Below are 24,868 nucleotides of genomic sequence, written 5' to 3' on the forward strand. Positions count from 1 at the left end.
TTGCACTCTCAGCTACCTTTCCCACAGCCCCACCCCCTCCCATTTATCTCTCCACCCCCGAGGCTCACAGCCTCATTTCTGATGAAGGGCTTTTGCCCAAAACGTCAATTTTCCTGCCCCTCAGAAGCTGCCTGACCTGCTGTGCTTTTCCAGCACCACACTCTTGACTCTAACCTCCAGCATCTGCAGTCCTCACTTTCGCCTACTTAAAAATAAAGAGTCAGTTCTAATCACAAGATCATGATAAAATCAGAACCATAAGGCTGATTCTGCAGCCATGACCTCGAGAACATTTTGGCTACAGTTGACTGAATTGAGCAAGCTTACAAGGTACAGAATTCAGTGATTAAAAATTTGTTTGGATGATTTGAAGATGTCAATGCGTGGTGCTCACTTGATAGCTTAACTTAATTGCTGCACCAACCTGCAATAATTTTCAACTGAACAGTTTTTAATAAACATTCAAATTGAGAACATATGGAATGTGAAATAAAGACCTGGGGAGCAATGTTATGAAATTGGGTGCGAGTGTTCACTTCCTCGGAGTTCTCCACATTGATGTTTCCACCCCATGAGATTTTTTTTAAAACTTGCTGATCAACATCTATGCCCCGTTTCAGATGAATCCGATGTTGAATACCACTTGGAAAACAGTCAAGGGAAAGAAGAACATAGACTGTACACTTGACAGATGGTTTTAACATGCATCATCAGTACAGGGTCAATAGTACCACTGGGCGAAAGTGAGGACTGCAGATGCTGGAGATCAGAGTCAAGATTAGAGTGGTGCTGTAAAAGCACAGCAAGTCCGGCAGCATCCGAGGAGCAGGAAACTTGATGTTTCGGGCAAGAGCCCTTCATCAGGAATGAGGCCATTCTTGATAAAGGGCTCTTGCCCGAAACATCGATTTTCCTGCTCCTCCGATGCTGCCTGACCTGCTGTGCTTTTTCAGCACCACTTTAATCTTGACAATAGTACCACTGCCCTGAACTGGCCAAACCATGAAGGATATATCTGCCAGATAAGACCTGTGACAGATTATGTGGGAACTAAAATGAGTGAGTAGTTTACTTGAACTGTTTCACACAAAGCTTTCTGACCATTATAAATTAATAGATGTGACCATGGTGCAGTTCTGGTGAAGACAAAAATATCTTAATGACACTATAATTTCTCAGGATTTTACATTTCAAAATAGGTCCTACAGAAAGTTCTAAAGCAAACATTTGTAAAATTGAAGTCTCAGCACTAGGTGGCAATGCATTGTCACAAATGTATGTCTATCAGCTGAACAGTTAGAAATTCTGTAATAACGTGGAATAAAACACTTCTTTAAACTGACAACCTTTTCAGTTATATGTGATAACATCACTGGGCATATATATGAAATAGGAGTGGCAGAAGGAGTTTAATTTAGACAAATGTGCGGTGTTGCATTTTGTTAAGTCAAATCAGAGGAGTGCTCATACACTTAATGGTGGGGTCCTGGGGAGTGTTATTGAAGAAAGAGACCTTGGGGTGAAGGTTCATAGCTTCTTGGAGATGGAATCACAGGTAGATAGGGCAGTGAAGAAGACGCTTGGTACACTTGCCTTTACTGGTCAGTGCATTGAGTATAGGAGTTGGGATGTCATGTTTCAGCTGTACAGGACGTTGTTTAGGTCACTTTTGGAATACTGCATTAAATTCTGGTTTCCCTTGCCATAGAAAAGATGCTGTTAAACTTGAAAGGTCATAGAAAAGATTTACAAGGATATTGCCAGGATTGGAGGGTTTGAGGTGGAGGGAAGAGCTAAATAGACTGGGGCTATTTTCCCCAAAGCATCAGAGGCTGAGAGGTGGCCAAACTTGTTATGATATAGTGGTACAACTATCATCTAATTTTATGACGTGGAACTTTTAATGGACTAAAATAGTTTTATAAAATGGAAAAACACTGACTTGAAGTGGCCACAGTTGACATCTGACCAGATTGAGCTAAATTCATGAAACTATTAATAAAAACACCCAGTCCAAACAGAAATTATCGTATCATCACAATGCCTGAAACCAATCTCTCAAATCCATATCTCCTATTTTATGTATATCTTTATGAAAGTTTCACACATGTGGATATGAGTCACCTTCAAATTATCCACTTTGCAAAAAACAATGAGGCCAGACAGAGAACACACGAGGATCTATATTTCAGATGACAACTTTTGAACAGAGGGAGAAAGAGAAGAAAATGGATTTGTAACAACAGAACTGGCTTGCTTTCCCTTGCTCTCTTTTTCTTTAATTCTCTCAGTCTCTAGAAAAACAGTCCCAGTGATAAAGTAAGTTGGAGAAATATCCATACTCTGAAAACTCAAAGGTGATCTACAAATTAATAAAAGTAATAAACAAAGTAATAAAATCACTTCCTTTCACTCAAAAAAGAGTTATATGTGTCTCCTTAATTTTGACTAATACTTCAATAAAAATGAATTGTGATGGAACTGCACACTGTAAGGAATTAAAAATCTTTGTTGTAGCTAATGAATGGATAAAAGTTAGCTGACTCACATTGACTCATTTGGTCAATCTGCACTAACTTGTACATGATTGAGGGATTAGACTGGCCATTGGGGGGCTAGGCTTCGGGCCCTGTTTCCAACCCACTGCTCCTTCTCCTAGTGACCTCTAACCCCAAAGACCAACCCTCTCTCTCCACCAAACAAGGCCCTTTCTTGGTCCTCATAATAATGTTGGTTGTTATTCCATAGCCTTCTCAGTGCTGCTAAGTGTGAGTGCTTCCAGCCTCTGACTGACAGCTCTCAAATGAGTGGGACTTGCACCCCTGGGTACGTGATTTCAGTTAAAGGCCCACTGTGGCCCTCTGAACTGCCCGGTTGGAGGAAGATATGGCGATTCTTCCTCTGAAGAGTCAACTCAATCATCTCACCAAAATGTCCTCAAAGGACTAAGACAACTAACAACAATGGAAGCTTCTGCCCACTAACTGTTTCTCTCTTCACGGGTACTGCCAACTGCTGATAACCGCCAACATTTTCTGTTTGTATTCCAGATTTGCAAGATAATCAGCATTCTGCTTTTTTGATTCAGTAATGAATTCCAGTGCTACAGTATTGACAACTACAGACCTGGCGACTAAATGGTCAGAGAAATTCAAGTTGCAGATGATCAAGAGGCCAGGGTGAGAAGTGCGCAGAGATTTTGGCGGATTGTAGCCTTCAGAAGAGATCACAAAGACAGGAGGATACATAAGGATTTGAAATTAAGGATTTTCAAGGTTTTTAAGCTTAAAGAAATAAATATTAAAAATGATTAAAGAGTGAAAGTTCATCAGGAGCCACTGTGGATTATGAGCAGTGAAATGATAGATAAATAAGACATGGTGCAATATGAGCAGTAGAGTTCTAGATGACTTCAAGTTTATAGAGAATGGAACATGAGACACCAGCTTGGAGAGCATAGGAGTAGTCAAGTGTAAAAGCATCAAAGGCAGACAAAGAATTTCCATAGTTGAGAGTGTGTTGCCGGAAAAGTATACCAGGTCAGGCAGCATCCAAGGAGCAGGAAAATCGGCGTTTCGGGCCGGAGCCCTTCAACAGGAGTGAGGCTGAGAGCTCTCCACCCCCGAGGCTCCCAACCTCATTCCTGATGAAGAGCTCCGGTCTGAAACATGATTTTCCTGCTCCTCGGATGCTGCCTGACCTGCTGTGCTTTTCCAGCAACACACTCTCAACTCTGAACTCCAGCATCTGCAGACCTCACAGCCTCCTAAAGAAATTCCACAGCAGATGAGCTGAAGCAACAGCAAATGTGTGATTGGACGTCTAACTCAATATCAAATCTGACACTAAGGGTTAAGATGATTGGGCACGTTCTCAGGCAGTTAACAGGAAAAGGGCTGAGTTCATGACTAGGCAACAGAGTCTGTGATGGGCAGTGAAGACATTGGAAGAAACTCCTTCTCTTGGATGTTGAACAGGCATTGTAACATATAGAAGCATCAAGAGAGCGGATGATAAGACCTGGACTCATAGGCTGGGCCGAGGCTCCAAGCCCAGAGCTAGGCCCAGGTGGCTGAAGGAGTGGAGGCATTGGTGAAAGGGACGGATGGCGGGTCGATTGCAGCATCAGAAAAAGTGTTACATGGGGAACAAGAGACTTCTTTCACCTAGCCAATGAGGTAGCTTCCAGTGGTCCAGTATGGCAGTCTTGGCTCAGCATGGTAGTCTTCATCAGCAGAAACCTGTGGACCAGTATTCTAGTGGCCTCTCATGGTCTCATCCCGGAATGGCGGTCTAGTACCAGCTACATCTACAGGGTATTCCATCATTTCTTAATTAACTTCTGTCACTAACATAGGTTTTTTAAAAACTTTTAAAACTTTCCATTGTATTTTTCACTTAGAAGTACGCATGACAATAAATTTTGATTCTATTCTATTCAATTCTGGGTATTGTCAGTACAAAACCAATGCATTTTCTGCTGGTCGCTGAGGAGCAGCAATAAATGAAAATCACCTGAGAACTCCAGAGGTCATGGCGCAAGAACAGGAAGAGAAACCATTGCAGCTGATTCCCTGACTTTGACCAGACAGATTGGAATGGAATCAGTTGAATTACAGGTTGCAGCTGGATGACAGAGGAGGATGGCTTTGTACCAATTCTAAATATAAAATGTGAAATGAATGTTAAGGTCTAAACCAAAGTACAGCATTTCCAAAGAGTTTCACTCTAACCCTTGTGACAGATAATTTCAGACCCAAACTCCATTTATCCAATCACTGTTGGAACAAAGTTTAATGGCTTCACAGTGGCACTGCCATATAAATAAACCCCTGACCTTGCTTTGTGAAATGTGTACCAACAAAACATATTGTTATCAATTACATGGCTGTCTGATTTTGTTTCTCATTACATTACTGTGCCCAATTCTAGGAACTGCACTTAGGAAGAGTGTATAGGAGATTTGCAAGAATTATTGCAGGGTTGAAGAATTATACATGCATGGATAAACTGGAGAAACTGGATTTCTCTTTAGAATAAAGGTGACTAAGACAAGATTTTTATAGCGTTTTAATACTATGAATGGCTTAATAGACTAAATAAAAACTGTTTCCACTAGTTAATAACAAATGGGCAGAGTTAAGATTACACATGAAGAAGTAGATTTGACAGGGGAAGGACCTCTAATACAATGAAGGGCTTCGGACTCAGGCTCCATCACCTGATGGTCACAAGTTCAATTGCAGCGTTCAAAAGGAATCAGATACATACTTACTGGAATAAGAATTGGAATAATAAATGCCAAGTGCTGTTGCATGGAGCTATCTGGGTTGTAGTTCGAAACATCTAATGCCACCAAATGAGTAGAATGGTCTTCTTCTCCACTGTATTTTTATGATCATCAGGTCAGAATTCATGGCCAGTGGAGTGACAATCACAATAGAGTAACACCATTGCATCTCGTCATATTCTCAGTAAGCCATGCAAATTAAGAGGATGTAATTAAATACTTAAATAAATCAAAACAGGTCAGAGAGAAATCATTTATCAGAGAAGTTATTCATCTCATAAAACCTAATGTGAAATAATCTCCAAAAGCTAGATGGAAACATGATGAAGGAATCAAACCAGGAGTTAGGTTCATGGATAAGCATTTTGTGTTGTGTCAATCTTATTGCATCTTCGTTCACCAATTATTCATCGAGTGAGCTCCTTTTGTATTTCTGAAAATAATGACAAACTCTCTATTGTATGTTTAAAGGTTATGTGGCGGACAATCCTAAACTCAGATCAATTGGGAAATGCTGCAGTGAGAGATTTCCTGTTTGTTCTCAACATTGGTGTGGTGCTTACAGATAAACTAATCAGATCTAATGAAAAATAGAAACAGGAACTTGAGAAATAAATTTCAATCCTGCCAACTATCAATTTGAAGAACCCTGGTGGTAAGAAAACTTCAGCAAACTTCTTGAAAGGACAGAAACCATAAACTGCATATTATGCTTAAATTCACTGCAAACCTATTAAAATAATTTATTTGTGAATCACTCAGAAGCACGCTGTAAGGTTTCCTGAGCCTGCAGCAATTTTCCAGTTAAAAGTGGAGTAAATGTAACAGACATGTATGTACATATTTTCTCACATCAACATACTTAATTAATATCACAATCAATTGTCTGTTCGCATCTATAAACTGGATTGCATTTCAAATTATATATATTGTAGACTTTTCTTAAGAAATAAATGTCATAGAAATAAACCCAGAAGCACAATGCAATAGGGTTACAATTGCTTTGCTTTGATAGTCCTCAGTTATTTCTTTTTGTTCTGCATTAGGGCTTTGCATTGAAAAAGACAATATATATACGAATGCAATTTCCTTTAATATAACATCTCTAAAGTAGATATACATTCCAAGGCACTTCACAGGAATGGTATCAAATTTATTTGGACACATAAGGAAATGCTAAGACATGTCTTAAAGCTCGATCAATGAGGTAAGTTTTGAGTTGCGTTGTAAAAGGAGGAAAGTGAGGTGGAGGGTTCGGGAAGTTTAGCAATAGAGCTCCAGCAATAGCAATAGTGCTGGAGGCCTAGCCAGTTGAAGACATTTGGCTGAATTTTACCAGAAATGGCTAAGTCGCAATTTTGTCAAGTATCTTGAAGGGGTTCTTTTTGTGAAGCCTAGCGAGATTTCCCATGCTAATTTATGAAACCCATCTCAATAACTATGTACCACGCCCCATGGCTCCTGACTCATCCTATATTCCCTCTCACTACAACTGGAAATGCTGGAAATAACCACCAACGACAGGACCACAATTAAAATGCAGTTGTCCACCAGGTCAAGTACTGTCAGTCCGGAGCTGCCTGTATAGTTCATGTCAGTTTGCCAGGACCTGGCAGACAAAGTAAAGTTGGTACCCTGCTTTACCAACAGCAACCTGGAGATTCTGGTGGGGTAAGTAGAACCAGACAAGGGCCTCTTTTCCCTCAGGACCTGAAGAGGCCACAACACCAGATCCTGACACCTTGGTCCAATGTTGCCACTCAGTTCAATGTTCCTTCCACAGTCCAGAGGAATGGCCGGAAGTGTAGGAGAAAAGTCAATGATCTTCACTGCTCTCTCTCAGTCAGTCTATCTCTTCTGCACACATCTCACACCAAGGCACATTGTCGATCTTTCTCACTATTGCTTGCAACAGCTTTCTCACTCGCTCCTACACTTTACAATTCCCCCAGACTGCGTGCTCTCTGTGCTGCCTACTCACTCAGTTGGGACAGCCCACCATCTTTTGCCTACCTGCAACAGCACACTGACACTGCACCCACTGACAGCTGCTGTGCTAACTACTTCCATATCACTCAATCCTTTGCTTTGTCACACCCGGAGAGAAAACAACCCTCAATAGGGGAGAGAGAGCCAAGATGAATGGAGGATGCCCAACATTCAGCTCCTCACCCTCCATGGAGAGAAGCTGCTGGCCTGTCCTGTGACATCTAGGATCCTTTTTTTAATAGAATTGCTAGAGTGTGGAAACAGGCCCTTCGGCCCAACAAGTTCACACCAACCCTCCGAAGATTACCCACCCAAACCCATTTCCCTACCTAATCACTCAACATTTACCCCAGACTAATGCACCTAACCTACACATCCTTGAATACTATGGGCAACTTAGCATGGCCAATTCACCTAACCTGCACATCTTTTGGATTGTGGGAGGAAACCAGAGCACCCAGAGGAAACCCATGCAGACATGGAGGGAGTGTGCAGACTCCACACAGACAGTCACCCAAGGCCAGAATTGAACCTGGGTCGCCAGTACTGTGAGGCATCAGTGCTAACTACAGTGCTACTACATGCCGCCCCCTGTGACCATTTCTGTGGTAATGCCTCAATGGCTCATAAATCAATTACAAATCATTGCCACTGCTATGCTGCTCTCCCATTTCTGCTCCTGTGAATGTACTCTTAACATGTCCAAATCTTTGCCCCATTTCTATGATACATTCTCTCTTGAATCTCATCCAGATATCCATGGTCAAGAGGGCAGCCTCATTAGGCAGCCCCTCCAACATCTCGGAGGAAGAACAGCATGCATGCCTTAGAGGAAATACCAGAAAATCTGTCTCATGCAATCTCTACCAGCTCAGATACTGACACCATGGTGGCTTCTTTGCTAGATTAGGGTTAGGAACATACAATATGCTCCGTCCAGCCAGCTGCAGAGCCAGGAGTTGGGCTGAGGCATAATGGGAGGGAGAAGAAGAAGAAGATCTTCTGAAGATACATAGGTGTCATGAATGATACTTCGTTGTAAATATGTTCTCACATTTGGAACTTAATATTCACTTTTCATCATCAGCTGTGTGTATAATCATTCTTCTAGCTGTAATTACAAAAATGACGATACAGAGGCTAGCTGTCCTTAGCACCACACGATGTCTTAGGATCCAAGGTGTAAAGTGAGCAGCTTCTGCACCATGTGATGGCTATGCAATTTTAGAAGGTGTTTGCTACTCTGACAATTAAAGAGGATCTTTCCAGCCTGCAGTACAGTGCTTGTGAATCCCCTCTGCATCCAAGCATGCTACCTTCAATTCCAACAATTGGGTTCCCCAGCTTCCCTTCTGCAGCAGTGGTCTCTGATCACACCCTCCTTTGACTTCTAGTGGTTCCAAACAGCCAAAGCTCCTGGACTAATACTGAAAATTGCCATTGACTTATTGCACTGGGAGACAATGACTAAAAGGTGTGTCTCTGAATTGACTGAGCACTTTAACCCTTAGAGTTTGAGATGTGGCCATTTGATGGATACACATACAATGTGTTTCCCTCATTTGCTGCTAGTACAGGATGTAGGTGTGAAATTGATGTAGCGCAGTGATGTACAGCAACATGTTTACCTTCCTGACTGGTCACTGTTGACAATCTCAACAAGTTGCCTGGATATGCGCCTGAACTAAAAGGCAAGTGAAGAAAGGAAACTGTGAATCATCAAGCTCTGACTGAGGGAGCAAAGTGTAAATGGCAAATAGGCAAGGTAAGATAAGGCAAGGGAGACAGGATATTGGCAGAGATGGTGTGAGAATTGAAGTAGGTGATACTAGTGAGCACTAACAAGTATCCCAAAGACACATCCTGATCCATGTTTGATGGGGATGCGGATGGTCCCTGCCCTAAGAGGTTGGTGACTTCTATCCAAGATGGAAAACTGGAGGAGCAAGTGGGGAGCTGGAGTCACCAGGTAGCTGCTTGGACTTTTACTTTGGGAACTGTCGCTATCTACTTTCTAGCTGGTGACTGGAAGGAGGGAAACTACACATCATGAAGGTGAGGTCAACTAATAATGTGATGTTAATGCATGTAAACGGATGTAAATAGGCTTCTGCTACTTAATAGCAAGAGTCACATCTCACTGTTCAACATTTGGTTGGAGAGTGGGACTTTTTGTTCTTGACATCGGGAATCTCATTACTGCCAATCTCACATGATTTTTTTCAATTTTTTCTATAATGCCCATGACATTCAGGGGATTGACAGATCTGCCGCCAACACCATCACCCACCCCAATCACCAAGAATGGTGCAATTGAAATTGAAGATGTTCAAGAGACCAGGATTGCATGTGTGGAGAGGTATTGGTGGGGGTTGGTAAAGCAGTTGTAAAACAGATCCATATTTACTACTGAAAGCTTGTGCGGATTTCTCATCTTTAACATTTTGCAACCCAGCTTGCTCTTCTAGTAAAGTCTTCTCTAACTTACATTTCATAAATCAGTACACATTACATTTTTATGTTAAAATATCCTTCTGCTTCATTATCTATTGTCTAATACACAATCGAGCTAATATCATTGTACTCATTTATGAAAAACCATTGTTGAGGTATTGAGAAATAACAACAGAAATGAGGTGCTTAATTTGCTCTTTAAATTAATGAAATAGGTCAATATCCTCTTGGGAAATGTTACAAAATGCCATTGTTTTCATAGTTTTCAAGAGCATAATGAGCTATCGTTGCATCACTGAGAACTTGAAGTGACAGCCAAGCAATCCCATTGTTAAAGCAAAGACTTTATGAGTAGGTGCAAGATTGATTTCAAAGAATTTACCTGGTTTTCACCTGTAATTTTCAAATTCACAAACAATTGACAAATATAATTCCCAGTGCAGGTTCTCCTGCATTGACAATAAAAAGGAAACAATCTTGGTACACATACTTAAAATTGACATGAAATGAAGGGAAATCCACAGCTAAAAACTCATGATAATTCATCATTAGTATGTTATGGGTCATATTGAGGTTCAACATTGATATTGTATTGTATACTGTCAAAATGAATTTCATTAATACTAACACTTATAATTACAAATATATTTTTGTGTAAGTGTTTTAAAGTCAAAAAAAAAATTAGGGAAGTCTTACTGTAACCATTAACATTAGTACTGTGTATAGTTTTGATCACCTTACTCATCAGACAGACAGAATTGGAAGCAATTCAGAAAGGTTCCCTTGAATTGGAGTTTAGTCTTATGTGGAGAGATTGAGCATTGGAATTTAGAAGAATAAGTGGCAATTCAAGAAACATATAAGACTCCAAAGGGTCTTGACAATGTCGATGTTGAGACAATGTTTCCCCTCATGGGGGAAAACCTGGGACTAGTGCGCAGAGTTTTAAGATAAGGAGTTTCACATTTAAGATAGAGTTGAAATTTCTTCTCTCAGAGGATCATCAGGGTTTGGAATTCTCTTCCCTGGCAAACAGGGAAGGCTTGATCATTGAATCACTTGAAGGATGCGTTAGGAAGATTTTTGATTAACAAGGGAATCAAATTTTAGAGGGAACAGGCAGAAAAGTGAAGATTAGATCACAATCGGATCACCATAACCTTATTGAATGAATGAGCAGGCCAAGGGGCCAAATAGCATATGTGCTCTTAATTTGAATGTTCCAAATTTCTAATTTCCAAAACGTGGTTACTAGTTTAACATTTAATGTATTAAAAGCAAACCTGCATAGGAATTTTAAAAAATGTGAGAACAACCAAACTATTTTCACCAAGTATTTCAATACAACCAAACTGGAAGTATCTCCAGTAGACAGCAGTTACTTATTAATTTAAACTACAATCTTAACTACCTGAAGCTAACAAGTTCAAAGGACAATTTTATACTTGACTCAGTTGATAAGCAATGCAAAATGACATTGAACTTTGAAGACACGCAATGGGAGCCTACAATCTGCTACATTGTTTTGAAATTTATGTGAATTCAATTATTGTTTCCAGTATATTATCCCAAAGTGAACAGCAAGAATTCCTAAGTACAAGATAACATACCAGCAATGCAAAGCAACAAATTAATGAGCAAATAATTTCTGAAGAAGTTACTTCAGTGTCTAAGGTTACAAACAACGCCACAAACTGACGCAAATACATTAATGATCTTCAATATTTTGCTAGATAAAATGTTGCACACAATAGGAAAGGAGGTACACGTTAAATCAACTTGCCTAAATTAAAAAGGCAAATTTAACACAAGACTAAACAAAAACATAGCTACAATGGATTTTTTAATGTATTTGAACATCTTTTTATGAAATTCAGGATGCATGTTTGCACAGCCAGCATCTGTTGCCTGTACCTAAATGCCATTGAGAAAATGACGAGCTGCAGTTTTGAACTACTGCGGCCCATCTGATATAGACACATCCCACAGCCCTGTTAGGAATTGAATGGTGACCTGCTTATGTGCACCTCAGGCAAGACAAAAATGAGACATGTTTAGTTTGGATGCATGATATCATTGCTACCACTGGGATCTTTCGATTAGGTTAGGCACAGGTCAATTAAACATCATCTTATTCAATCCAATATGCTGGAGGTAACTGATATCCTGAGAATGGGATTCTTGACTGACAGTAAAAGTGCCATGGTGGCTTCATGGTTAGCACTGCTGCTTCAAAATATCAGGGATCTGGGCCTGAGGAAGTTCCAAGCCCATTGCTCACAGACAGTAGACCAACGTTACAGTGGAGGTTAACGGTAATGTTGAAATTGGTAGTTGAATAGCTGGTGTCAAGATTCTTCATTTTACAGATTCGTTGAGATTCTGCTGTTCTGATTCCTTTAGACTTGCTCACTGACACTCAGTTTTCATTCTGCCAGGCTATCCGGCTCCTGAACTCTTTACAACTTTGGTCCAAATATGGACGAAGAGCTGAATTCAAACGCAAATGTGAGAGTGACAGTCCTTGATACCAAGGCAGCATTTGACTGATGGTAGCATCATTTTTCCCCTGGCAAAACTACACTCAATGGAAAATAAGGGGGAAACTTTGCACTGGTTGAAGTCATATCTAGCAATACAAAATGGTTCTGGCTCTTGGAGCTCAATCACCTAAGCTCCAACCTATTATTACAGAAATCCTCAGTAGTGTTGCATTCTCAATCTTCTTTTCAATGACCTTCCTTCCATTTGCCATCCAATCATTTGTTAATGATTGCACACTGTTCAAAACAATTTATATTTCCTCAGATACTGAAGCAATCCACATCAATATGCAACAAGACCTGGGCAATATCCTGGCTTGGACTCATTTTCTGACACACAAGTGCCAGGCAATGACCATTTTCACTGAAAAAGAATCCAATCATCATCCCTTGACATTCAATGGTATTAACATTGTGCAGTCCACCCATTATCAGCATCCCAAGGATTATCATGGACCAGAAACTGAACTAGCCCAGTCATATAATTCGGCGAAAGTGGAAACTGCAGATGCTGGAGATCTGAGTCAAAATTAGAGTGGTGCTGGAAAAGCACAGCAGGTCAGGCAGCATCCAAGGAGCAGGAAAAGGATGCTGCCTGACCTGCTGTGCGTTTCCAGCATCACACTCTTCAACTCCAGAATCTGCAGTCCTCACTTTCTGCTAGTCTTTCACTATCTACAAGGCACAACACTCTTACCTGGATGAGTGCAGCACCAACAGCACTCAAGAAGCTCAATACCACATAGGACAAAGCAGTCTGCTAAATTGACACCACATCCACCACTCATACCACCAGTGTGTACCATCAACAAGTCGTACTGCAATTCTTCACCAAGGCTCCTTAGACAGTAGCTTCCAAACATATGACGTCTACCATCTTGAAGGACAAGGGCAGCAGATACAAGGGAGCACCACCACCTGCAAACTCTGCTACAAGCTCTACACTACTCTGCCTTGGAAATCTATCCCAATATATCCCTGTTCTTTCTCCGTCGCCGAATCAAAATCCTGGATATTTTAATAGCACTGCTGGTGTCCATATATCCCAATGGCAGCTCACCCCTACCATTTCCAGGTTAATTAAAGATGGATAATAAATGTTGGCCCAGCCACCAAAGTCTACATATAATGAACAAATTTTTAAAAACTGGCCAGCACTGTGCAGAGAATATCCTCCATATTCACTGCCAGTATTGGACTAGGGTGGACAAAGTCAGAAGTCACACAACACCAAGTTATAGTCCAACAGATTTATCTAAAATTACAAGCTTTCGGAGCGCAGCTCCTTCATCGGGTGAAGCTCTACACTGTCAGCAATGGTACAGTCAGAAGAGTCTGATATAAACTACCTCTTGTCGTGAAACTACACGGATGTGTTTCAGGAATGTGGCTTCCAGGACACTGAACGCTGAGATAATTGCACTTATTGATAAGCATTCACTCCGTGTTACTTGCAATACAGAAATATGCGGCTTGAACCCTTTTGTATAATGAAGACCTGATAACTGTTTTGTAATCTGGTATGGAAATGTGTCATCCTACTTCTCCTTCAGAGACCTTCTTAGCTATGCTAATATTTTCACTCAATAGTCAGCCCTTTCTTCCAGCTAATATGTTTAATCGACAATGAACTCACTGTGCAAACTGAGCAGCTTGTTCACTCTGTGGCTTTATGATGCTCCAGTATTATTACATGAAGACAGACAGCTAAATCATATTAGCCATATTTGCAACACAGTAGAATGAAAATACATAATGACACTCAAAGTTGCCCCATTGGTCCTTTACCGATCTTGTTTGAATACCAGACTTTATGAATAACTGACACCAGCCGCCAAGTTCATAGCTTAGACAAAATAAAGGGTGCAACTCCATCAACACTCAAGAAGCTTGACATAATCCATGACAAAGCAGCCCACTTGATTAGTAACACATCCACTCCCTCAACCACTGATGCTCAGTAGCAGCATCTACAAATGCACCTTAGTCGCAATGGTAATGCATATTACATATTGCATATGATGTGTAAAATCATCATGTGTAAAATCATTTTCCCTTGATGCTTTTACATCACCCTTAGTTGTCATCAGCTGCATAACCTGTGCACGTAAGACATAGGCTGTTTGCCTTAACAGTTTTGAAGTGTAAATACACAAATGTATCTAAACTAGGTTTAATGAAGTCACAAGAAGTGCAGAGAGAATCATACTTTTGTAGTTATTTACATAACTATATAGTCTGGATTTTTAACTTTCACCTTTTTAACAATCAAATAGATACTTGTGGAAAAATAAATCAAAATGTAAATCCATTACAACACACTGGTGGGAAGCATCACACATTCACCTATATTCGTCTTTTCCTTCCGAGATGTTGACTAACCTGTTGTGTAGGTCCTACATTTAAGGTTCCGGCCTGACTGTTTTTGCAGGTTGGTAATATGAAGACACACAAGAGTCGAATTGCCCAATAGATCAGCTAGTGCTCACAAAGCTACGCCCTCTTCAGATGAGCAACAACCTCAGGGTGGGGCAGCCGCTGAACTTGTGTGCACTTTGATGCAACAAGTATCATTATGCAAAGTTGGAAATATGTAGCATTTCAGGCCGTACCCGTTAAACGTTAAACACACACTGTGCAGATTCGCGTTTTGACCTTGCACTTGTGATTCAATACGCACCCTCTTCAAAATCAGCAAAGCAAAACTCTGCGACAGCTGGAAATCAGAAACAGAAAATGGTGGAAACACTCGGAAAGTGTGTCAGCAACTGGGGTCAGCGAGCTGAAGGGATAACTGACACTCTCTCTCTGACATTGCTTGCAGCTCAATGCTCAGGGAACAAGCAGCTTCAATGCCGCAATTCGCCGACAGGGGGAGGTGGGGACACCGCCGCTGATCCTGACGGGCGAAACAGAACCTGAAGTGTACGGCAAGAGGGAGGAGCTCCTACAGTCTGAGCCTGGTTACCGGCAATGTTAGCGTCAGTCTGACCTTGGTTACTGGGGCTCTGAGCTACAGTTGGACCCTGGTTACTGGGGCTCTGAGCTACAGTCGGAGCCTGGTTAATGGGGCTCTGAGCTACAGTTGGAGACTGGTTACCTGGATTCTGAGCTACAGTCTGACGCTGGTTACTGGGGCTCTGAGCTACAACGTGACCCTGGTTACTGGGGCTCTGAGCTACAGTCTGAGCCTGATTACTGGGGCTCTGAGCTACAGTCGGAGCCCGGTTACCTGGATTCTGAGCTACAGTCTGACCCTGGTTACTGTGGTTGTGAGCTACAACGTGACCCTGGTTACTGGGGCTCTGAACTACAGTCTGAGCCTGATTACCTGGGCTCAGAGTTACAGTCTGACCCTGGTTACTAGTGCTCTGAGCTACAGTCTGAGCCAGATTACCTGGTTTGGAGCTACAGTCTGACCCTGGTTACTGGGGCAGTCAGCGTCAGTCTGACCCTGGTTACTGGGGCTCTGGGCTACAGCCTGACCCTGGTTACTGGGGCTCTGAGCTACAGTCTGACCCTGGTTACTGGGGCAGTCAGCGTCAGTTTGAGCCTGGTTACTGGGGCTCTAGGCTACAGTCTGAGCCTGGTTACTGGGGCTCTGGGTTACAGTCTGACCCTCGTTACTGGGGCAGTCAGCGTCAGTCTGAGCCTGGTTACTGGGGCTCTGGGCTACAGTCTGAGCCTGGTTACTGGGGCTCTGGGTTACAGTCTGACCCTCGTTACTGGGGCTCTGAGCTACAGTCTGACCCTGGTTACTGAGGCAGTCAGCGTCAGTCTGAGCCTGGTTACCGGGGCTGTCAGGAACGGTAGCCGCCAGGTCACAGGTACCAAGCAGCTGGATCGCAGCTTTCGGATTCCATTCTGCTGGTCTCTGGGGTTTGTAGCTCTTTCCACCCCCGCCGTTGAATGCCTTTTCGAGCTGACTGATCCACCGACTCCGCCCGTTCTCGGACGGCAGTTCCTGGGCTGGACTCTGATGAAATCGGGGACTGTGGTTGGATTGGACCTCTCTCTTGAGGTGTGTATTAACACTCTTGCTGGAGTTAAAAGAGCAGTTTGGAGAAGTGTTATAACTGGACGTGACATCGGCAAAGTCTCTCACTGATTTATATTAGGCAAACCCCCAGGTAAATATTTCTGAAGCGTGATTTCGTTTTATGTTTAAAACAACCATTTCCGCTTCAAGTGAGTGAGAATTTGCAGATCTGTTTTATTTGAGAGATTACTGGCTGAATCGTGTGCGAAATGGTGCTCGTTATAAATGTAACTTTAACATAAATAGGAATAAACTGAAAGCTTACAGCGTTTTTAAAGAAGAGAGGTTTGTCTTTGGGGAATTGCTAATCGAGGCTGTTGTTAGTCTGTCATCATTTCCATTCCTGTCGGTTATGAATATGTTTTTCTTTATTCTTTTTGTAAAATAATCCGACGACAGCCCATTGTGCAATTGCATTGATAATCGTTATCACTTCCGGGTGTGAAGTAATTTTAATATTGTGTGCGTTTTGTCTGATAAATAAATACATGTTTCATTTTGATTTGCACCGCTCTTAATAACAAGCCCAGTCTCAAGGTCTGAGTTTTAAGTTAGAGTCAATGAATTAAATATGTCACCATTACAGCAATGTTACTCGTAAATATACGATATTAAACTGTATGTAAACATAGTGCTAGAAACTAAAATAAACTGCATTATCAACTGAAAGGTTTTTCATGGTTTAAAACGAGGCGGATTTGAAGTGTGGAAATAGTGTTATTCAAATTATAAATCGAGAGACTAATGAAAAATCCAGCGAAGAAAAACTTTGCAAACTTACCCAGCTACTATATATCTGTCTTTTTTGTTACATTTGAAGTGCACAAGTTGGGGGCTGTTTGGTTCATGTTAAGGAACCAGAAAATGGTGAACGTTGTTTTATGTATCTGACATGTACATGCAGATAAATGTGGAACCAGATCATCAATAATGGCACAAGTTGGAAGTCAGTTGACTTTTATCAGAGGGGAGATTGTGGCGTTGAGATTTAAAAATCTGGGATTTCTGTGAATCTTAGCTAAACTGAAAATGAGGAATTTGAGAATTATCTGAGAGCGTTTGACCCAATTTACCCGCCGAGGGGTCTATAAAGAACTTTTTGTTCTTGTTTCTCATTACTGTATTCCGTCAGCTCTACATTCCAAAAATAAGAATTTTCATTAATACAATAGAAAACCGTGTTAATCAATGTTTGTGACCAGATTTAGCTGCTAGAACCAACTTCAACCAGAAAGCATAATTTCTAAAGTTACATGACAAATGATTCTTAGTGTCTTATATCTGGATAGAATACAATTGACAATAATAAGACGATTCATTCTTTACTGTGTAATTAAACACTTATGCATTATTCCCATGTCAATGCATTAAATTTCAATGCATTGTCAGTTGGAAACTTTCTTAAATATGCTTAATTTCTAAATTGGAAATAGGGTTTATGCTTAAAGCTAAAATATATTATTTGGAAATACTTCCAAAGTAAAAATTTTATTCTTTTAATGTAAAACAATCCTAACTTGAGGAAGGATGCAACAAAATATGTTTCAGAGAGAAAAAAAGTCAATGAAAACAAAAAGTTGGGTTTACTAAAGAGAACATGAAATAACATTTACTTTAAAGAAAAATTCTAAGGTGAACGTTTTAGACATGTCTAACTGAAGTTTCTGTACATTTGATACTTTACCATTGTACAGTGGCTCAGTGGTTAGCAGTGCTGCCTCAAAGTACCAGGGACCTGGGTTCGATTCCAGCCTTGAGTGACTGTCCATGTGATGTTTGAACATTCTTCTCATATCTGCGTGGGTTTCCTCTGACAGTCCAAAGATGTGCAGGTTAGGTGGATCGGCCATGCTAAATTGCCTTGTAGCATCCAGGGATATACAGGTTAGTTGAGTTAACCATGGTTTTAAAAAAAACATGCAGGGTTACAGGGATAGAATGGGTCAGGATGGATGCTCTTTGAAGATTGGTGCAGACCTGATGGGCCAAATGGCCTCTTTCTGAACTGTAGGAATTCTATGATTTACAGAACATTTACTAAATGAAGTTAAAAACCAGAGATATGTTTCTTTTATGGGAGTGATAGTTATGTTAGTTTGTATAATTTTCTGATTTCTGCAGTTTGGAAATTTGTTTCTTTAATCTTGTCAGTTAAGTTATTTGTTTTATTTGTGAATTTGTCCTGTGATATGCATTAGGTATTTTTAGCATCACTGCTTTTTAAAAAAAATTAGATTGGCTCAAACCTGGAATGAAGTGAAACATGCTAGTTGACGTTTCAGTACTTTACACAGTGAGTAATAATCTATAGACTGGGAGGTGGCATTTAATCATTTTATGTTAGAGTTTATCAAATTTTGGGATGAGCCAGATGAGCTACGGTACCTACCAACCATTTATTTTTTCACAGGCTATGGTCATTATTTAATTGTATGGAAATATCACTTCATTTTCACTTTTTTAGGAAACTTTCTATTAATGTTCACATTCACGTGGCTAAGCACAGCCTTGCCTCGTAATGTTTATAGTACGTTTTAGTCATGAATAGATCATTGTCCTCTTGTCCTATAACCAATTGCACACAGATAATATGAATCCTCATTAATTACAATGTACATACCAATTGAAAATACCAATCCTCATAAATTATAGTGCAGCTGCCAATTGCAAATCTGTTCATTCATTGCTTTAGAATTTGGTAATCAATGTATTCTTTATTGAATTCATGAATCGTCTGGTTGTTCAGGTGGCAATGGACGGTGTGCCACTTGAAACCTTCCGTCTGTAACATAGTTTGAATCAGATTAACACATTTGTCTGTGACAAATTTTAGTAAAGCAAAATTGCATGTTTGCCAGCTAAAAAAGATTCTGCTGTCAACTCTATTTCTCTAAAAGCTGGTTACTGTAAAGATTAATTCACCAGTCAAAATTGTTCCTGTCATGCATCAAGGTTCCCAGAACTCAAGGCAATATGAGGCCAATGTTGAAGTGGTTGTTTTGGTCAACCCAAGATACTAAGGAGGCATAGATAAGCTACTATTCAAGTAGCCAGTTTAAAAATTTGTACATGAATTTTGGGGTTTCCTGTCATGTCTAATAGACTAGACAAAATGTAGCTTTAATTTTCACCCACCTGCAAATGGTTTTTTGATATTTACATCTATTTCTTCCAAAATCAAAAATAATTAAGTTGTTTTTCAAATAACATATCAGTTTAACCCAGTGGTAGTACACTTTCTTCCAATCTAATGATCATGAATTTGAGCCTTGTTTCATATGCAGCGCAAAGGGAGTGCTGCATTTTCAGAGGTTCTGACTTTCAGATGAGAAGTTCAATTAGGATCTTGTTTTACTATACCACTGGATGTAAGAAATTTCATAACATTATTGTTAAAGTATAGAGTCATCCAGTATCTGAATTAACATTCCTTCTTCAGCCAGTGCCACCAAAAGTAAATTATCTATTAATTTATTCAGCTGCTTTCCTATTATCAATGTAAGGAAGAAGAAAGTGGAAACTAACTCCTTCGTTCTAACATAGCAGGTCAGAACACATTTTGACCTGAAATACTTTGTGTTAAATCATTGACTTTTGCACTAGTAGTGGATTTATTACAAGTAATCTCTGTACCCGAAGACCAAGTTTGTATTCTTATTTTGTTGCGCAGTGCTCGCTACTGAAAATGTGTTCAGCCACTGAAAATGACTTTTGGTTTTACCACATTTTGATTCATCATCAGTAATGTAAACCGTGTAGGAGGCGAAGTCCTGTTAGCAAAATACAAATTCTTCATACAAATCCAATTTCTTTCAACCTTTACGTTTCTTAAAGCATTGATGTTTGAAATTGGTATTTTGTTACCCTTTCCTCCTTGTCCTCGAAAGATGAGGAGAGATGCCTTCTTGAACGGCTATAAGACGTGTCAAATAAGCCAGAATTTATGTTGGTCTGGGTATAATAGCTTTTTGTATGTTTGCATAATACCATGCCTAATCTAAAAAATATGCAAAGAATGCTTAACGTTTTTTTCATTTTTTCATAGATTTCATTTCTTTTTTCAGGCTGAAGGAGATAATGGGCACAAGTGTTGAAGGTCATCTGAAAGCAACACTAGTCTTGCTGGGAAAACAGCTTCATCTATAAAACCATAAACTGCAAAAAGATAGCAAGTATATGTTTACACTTTCATAAGCATAGTGTGCAAATTAATAGATCTTTGTATGCAAACTGCAACAGAGTACAGTAAACAAAAACTGGCTGGTGTGTTTCTTTTTCAAAGCCATTTCATCAGTAATGTTTTAAACTGAGACACACATACAAGCTTGAAACAGAAGTCATTAACGGAAGTAAATTTTCATTATTAATACCCATTGGAGCTACAGGTATTCTGAATTTCTTTTGTATGAGAACTACTTACTAGTACAGTCATTAACTATGTGCTGTCAACATGATAACTGTTGTTATAGATTGTCAAGAAATATCAGCAGCTGTACATTTGCAACAGGATGAAGAAAGCGACAATACAAACAACTTTCTCCAGAACATGGCAGAATGCTTCATGGAACTAAATGGCAATATGGAAATCTCTGTTCCTTTTGATGATTGTGGATTAGGTGTCAGTAATTCTTCTCTGAGCCAAAATTGTATAGAGGAACAGGATCTTTGCAAAGTTCTTGAAAACCAAAGAGACACCACAACTGTACTGAGCACTGAAAAGGCTATCAGTTCAGAAGCGTTAGATCCCAATGCTTCAACTAATGACAGCACAACAGGCTGTATGGAGGATCCTGTTGGCAACATGAAACATATCTTAAATGGAGCTGATTTAATGGGGATGAGAAAGGATACATTGCTTAATGCCTCAACAAGTAAAACATTGTGCTCATCTAAAGGTGAAGAAAACAGTGAATTATGGAGTGACTTTGCAGGTTACTGTAAAACATCTGTTGTACAGCAGCAGTTATTTGGTACTTTTCATGAATTGTCTTTGAGGGAAAAAGATGATTCTGCTGAGAAGAGTTTTCAGCATTCCAAAATTCCTAATGGTTACTTCACAAATCATCATTTTCCAATCCATCATCACAATCCTACAAATAACAAATGTGATAATGAATTGCAAACCTCTGTCTCCACTATTAATGCTTGTGCTCCAATGTGCACGATGTTAAAATTAAATTCTTCTGTGAATACTGAGGAAGATTTACTTGGATGCAGCAATCCAGAACCACCTGCAGTTTTTGTTGATAACAATTTTGCAGATTCTGCAGTAAATAGGACATTTGGAAGTGATGGACAATTAGTCAATGACACAATTCAGATTATTAACTACAAGGAAACTGAATTTTCAGGCCTTGGCTCAGCTGGAGCATTGTGCCCTGTGAATCCTCCATTTTCAGAAAACCAGGCGATCCTATCTGCAAGTTCAGCTCTGAAGGTTAGTAGCCCAAGCTCTTTAGTAAGTAATTAAGTGGAGAAATGTCTCAATTTTAACTGTTCACTTAATTTACTGACTCATATTGTCTGACTCAAAATCTTTCAACCAGTGCTGATATCACTCGCACTTGCTGTTTTTAGTAAAGTTCAAAGAAAAATCTTTGAAAATGAATGAGTCAGTAAGGTTTTTCACACAATTTTAAAAGTGGTTTTGCAAGAGATGCTGATGGTGACATTCCTGCCTGAAACTTGCTGAACAAAACAATATAATGGAGTGAGTTGCAAGGCTGTAATCTCTAGTTTATCTGGAAAAAGCAAGTTGATTTACAAATTTGTATCTCTTTTAAATGATGATTTTCACAGTTGAGATCTTGTTTTGCTGATGATTTGGTTGTAATGTTGCCAAAAGATATGCAGTACTATGGGAGAATAAGTAGATTATTTCGTTATCTATATGGCTTTTTTGAGATAACAACTGAGTTTAGCACTTTGAGCCCAGCAGCTAACCATGACATAACTTGCACATTGAAAGAAGTATTGAAATGAGTAGTAGAAAATTGCATCAGAAATGATGAATAGCTCAACAGGTCAGGCTGCATCTTTTGAGGATGCAAATTGACAATTAGTACTGAATCCTTTTGCAAAAACATGAAAATAGCTAAAGGGAAAGTAAGAAAACATGGAAAAGTAACAGAGTCGATTTGCATGAATGGGAGTATGGTAAAAGTTGAAATCTGGAGTATACCAAAAATGTAAATCACCAGTGTAATGTTGAGAAGTTGGAGAGGATTCCTGTGTGGAGGCCAACCGTGATCTCTCCTCCTCTTCTTTCTCCCATGTGGAGTTCCTACTGTTTCTAATTTATATAAACCAGGACAAGATCTGAACTCAAGTTTTGAACAAGCTGTTTTTAAGGAGGTTTAAGGATAGAGGATTGACCAAGAAAGCTTTGTCATCTTTTGAACTATTACAACGCTGTGGTTAAGGATTTTTGCAACAGACTGGCAATATTTGAGATTTATTTGGGATTAAAAGCAGTTTGGGGTCAAGTTTAGCACCAACGTTGCAACCAGTCTGATTTAACCTGTGACATTGTCAGGGACAGGGATATATAAGGCTATAGGAGTCCAAGTCAGGTGATTTCTCCTGACAAAGGAGCATCGCTCCAAACGTTTGCAATTTCTAATAAACCTGTTGGGTTATAACCTGGTGTCATGTAACTTCTGACCATATGCCAAAATATGCTCAAGTCTGCTTCATGGACTTGAAGAAACCAAGCTGTACCATCTGGTTCATCTAAAGAGATTGGTTTATTCTCAATCACACACCAGCTTTGGAAATTGCAGCACCTGACACCATTTTTCTGCAACTCAACCTCTTTCCCAAGTATGAAAGCAATAGAAGGGCCAACATTTTCCTAATTTAACCGAATGCCCCAAACTTGGATTAGTCATCACATTGTAATTTTTCTCAGTGAAGATTTATTTGGGCCCACAATGCTCCATGAGATTTGCCATGGCATAAGCCATGTGGCAAGAGAATTGAGTTGTGATATCCTCTCTGATTATACTTAGACATTGTTAGCCAACTTTACTGTTTTAGATGTAGTGTAGAATCTTCTCTAGTTGGATAGTTATTAATTGAAACAAAAGCAAAGTATTGTTGATGCTGTAGATTTTTAAAAATTCATTCACAGAGTGTGGATGTCACTGGCTAGGCCAGCATTTGTTGTCCATTACTACATACTTAGAGGGAAGTTAAGAATCACCCATGTTGCTGCGGGTCTGCAGCCATAATTAGGCTAGGCTGGGAAAATTGGTTATCATCTCTGAAGGACATTAATGAGCCAGATGGGTTTTTCCTGACAGTCAACACTGGTTTTGTGGTTGTCATTAGATTCTTAATTCCAGATACGTTTTTGTTTAAATTCCATTTCTATTCCATTATCTGCCATTTCAAACCTGGATCCCCAGAACATGACCTGTGTCTCTGGATTAATGGTCCAGTGTTTAATACTACTCGGTCATCAGAATTAAAAACCAGAAAATGCTGGAAAAACTCAGCAGGTACGGCAGAATCTGCAGAGAGTGAGAGAGAGAGAGAGAGACGCAGAGTTAATATTTTGTTTCCAATATGATGACACTGGCAGTTCTTAAAAAGAGTTAAACTGGACTCAACTTTAACTCTGTCCACAGATATTGCCAGGTCTGAGTTTCCTCAGTATTTAGTTTTTATTGTAGCTATAAATTTGTTCAAATCTCACTTATTCCAGCGATGGAATTAAAGATGTCACTGAAAATCAAGTTACATAAATAATGTTGACCTTCTGCACTGGGCAAACTATCATTCTTCCAGAGACATTTCCTGATAATTATACAGAAGGAAATGCTTCTGATGTGGTTAACAGCAGTGCCTATACAAATAAAAAAAACTGCTAAAAGTCTTCTAATCTTCATAAATTGTTGGGTCAGAGTAACTTCTCCCTTGTAAATCTGTCAGCAGTCATGTTGAGGAAGTGTGTTCATTGCTAAAGTTCAGTTGGAATTGGCTACTGATGGTGGAAGATATTTTTGGTTGCATTGCCAAGTTCTTGGGTTAAAGATTGGAAGGTAATAAAGATAAGATGTAATTTGGCCTGAAAGCTGAAAGTATTATACCACTACAAAAGTAAATACCAGTTTGTAAGAGAATATGGAAAAGTTAGCAATGAAAAAAAACATGAGATAATTGTTTAAAAACACTGTACCTCTCATTGTTTCCATTAAAAGCACAGGACTGTGTGTGTGTGTGTGTCTTATGAGTGTGCACGCATGAGAGCAGAGCCACAATTTAGGCAGCTCAGTGGTTAGCACTGCTGCCTCTCAGCACCAGGTTCCAGGGTTCGATCAGAGCCTCCCGTGACTGTCGTCTGTGTTCAGTTTGCACGTTCTTCCCATATTTGCATGGGATTCCTTCAGGTGCTCCGGTTTCCTCCCCCAGTCCAAAGACGCCCAGTTCATGTGGATTGGCCATTCGAAATTGCCCATAGTGTCCAGGGATATGCAGGCTAGGTATGTTAGCTATGAAGAATGTAAGTTTATAGCGATAGGGTAGAGGGGTGAGTTTGATTGGGATGCT

The 24,868-nt window shown here is 39.9% G+C and overlaps 1 protein-coding gene and 1 long non-coding RNA gene across 6 annotated transcripts in view; one reads left to right on the forward strand and one right to left on the reverse strand.

The window, feature by feature from the left end:
• Positions 1-14,714, reverse strand: part of LOC122553577 — a 67,620-nt gene extending 52,906 nt beyond the window's left edge. The window contains exon 1 of the long non-coding RNA XR_006312765.1: positions 14,659-14,714. This is a non-coding gene — a long non-coding RNA (uncharacterized LOC122553577). The remainder of the gene's footprint in view (positions 1-14,658) is intronic.
• A 1,214-nt stretch (positions 14,715-15,928) lies between these two features.
• Positions 15,929-24,868, forward strand: part of LOC122553575 — a 52,746-nt gene continuing 43,806 nt past the window's right edge. The window contains exons 1-3 of one of the 5 annotated variants that reach the window (XM_043697594.1): positions 15,929-16,406; positions 20,380-20,487; positions 20,598-21,752. In XM_043697594.1, coding sequence (XP_043553529.1) covers positions 20,766-21,752 — 987 coding nt within the window. In that variant the 5' untranslated portion in view covers positions 15,929-16,406; positions 20,380-20,487; positions 20,598-20,765. Of the gene's footprint in view, positions 16,407-18,125; positions 18,200-20,379; positions 21,753-24,868 lie in introns of those variants that run through there. The other 4 variants (XM_043697595.1, XM_043697591.1, XM_043697592.1 and 1 more) reach the window with 4 other exon arrangements.

Source organism: Chiloscyllium plagiosum, chromosome 10, assembly GCF_004010195.1.
Source record: "Chiloscyllium plagiosum isolate BGI_BamShark_2017 chromosome 10, ASM401019v2, whole genome shotgun sequence".
Classification (NCBI taxonomy): Eukaryota; Metazoa; Chordata; class Chondrichthyes; order Orectolobiformes; family Hemiscylliidae; genus Chiloscyllium; species Chiloscyllium plagiosum.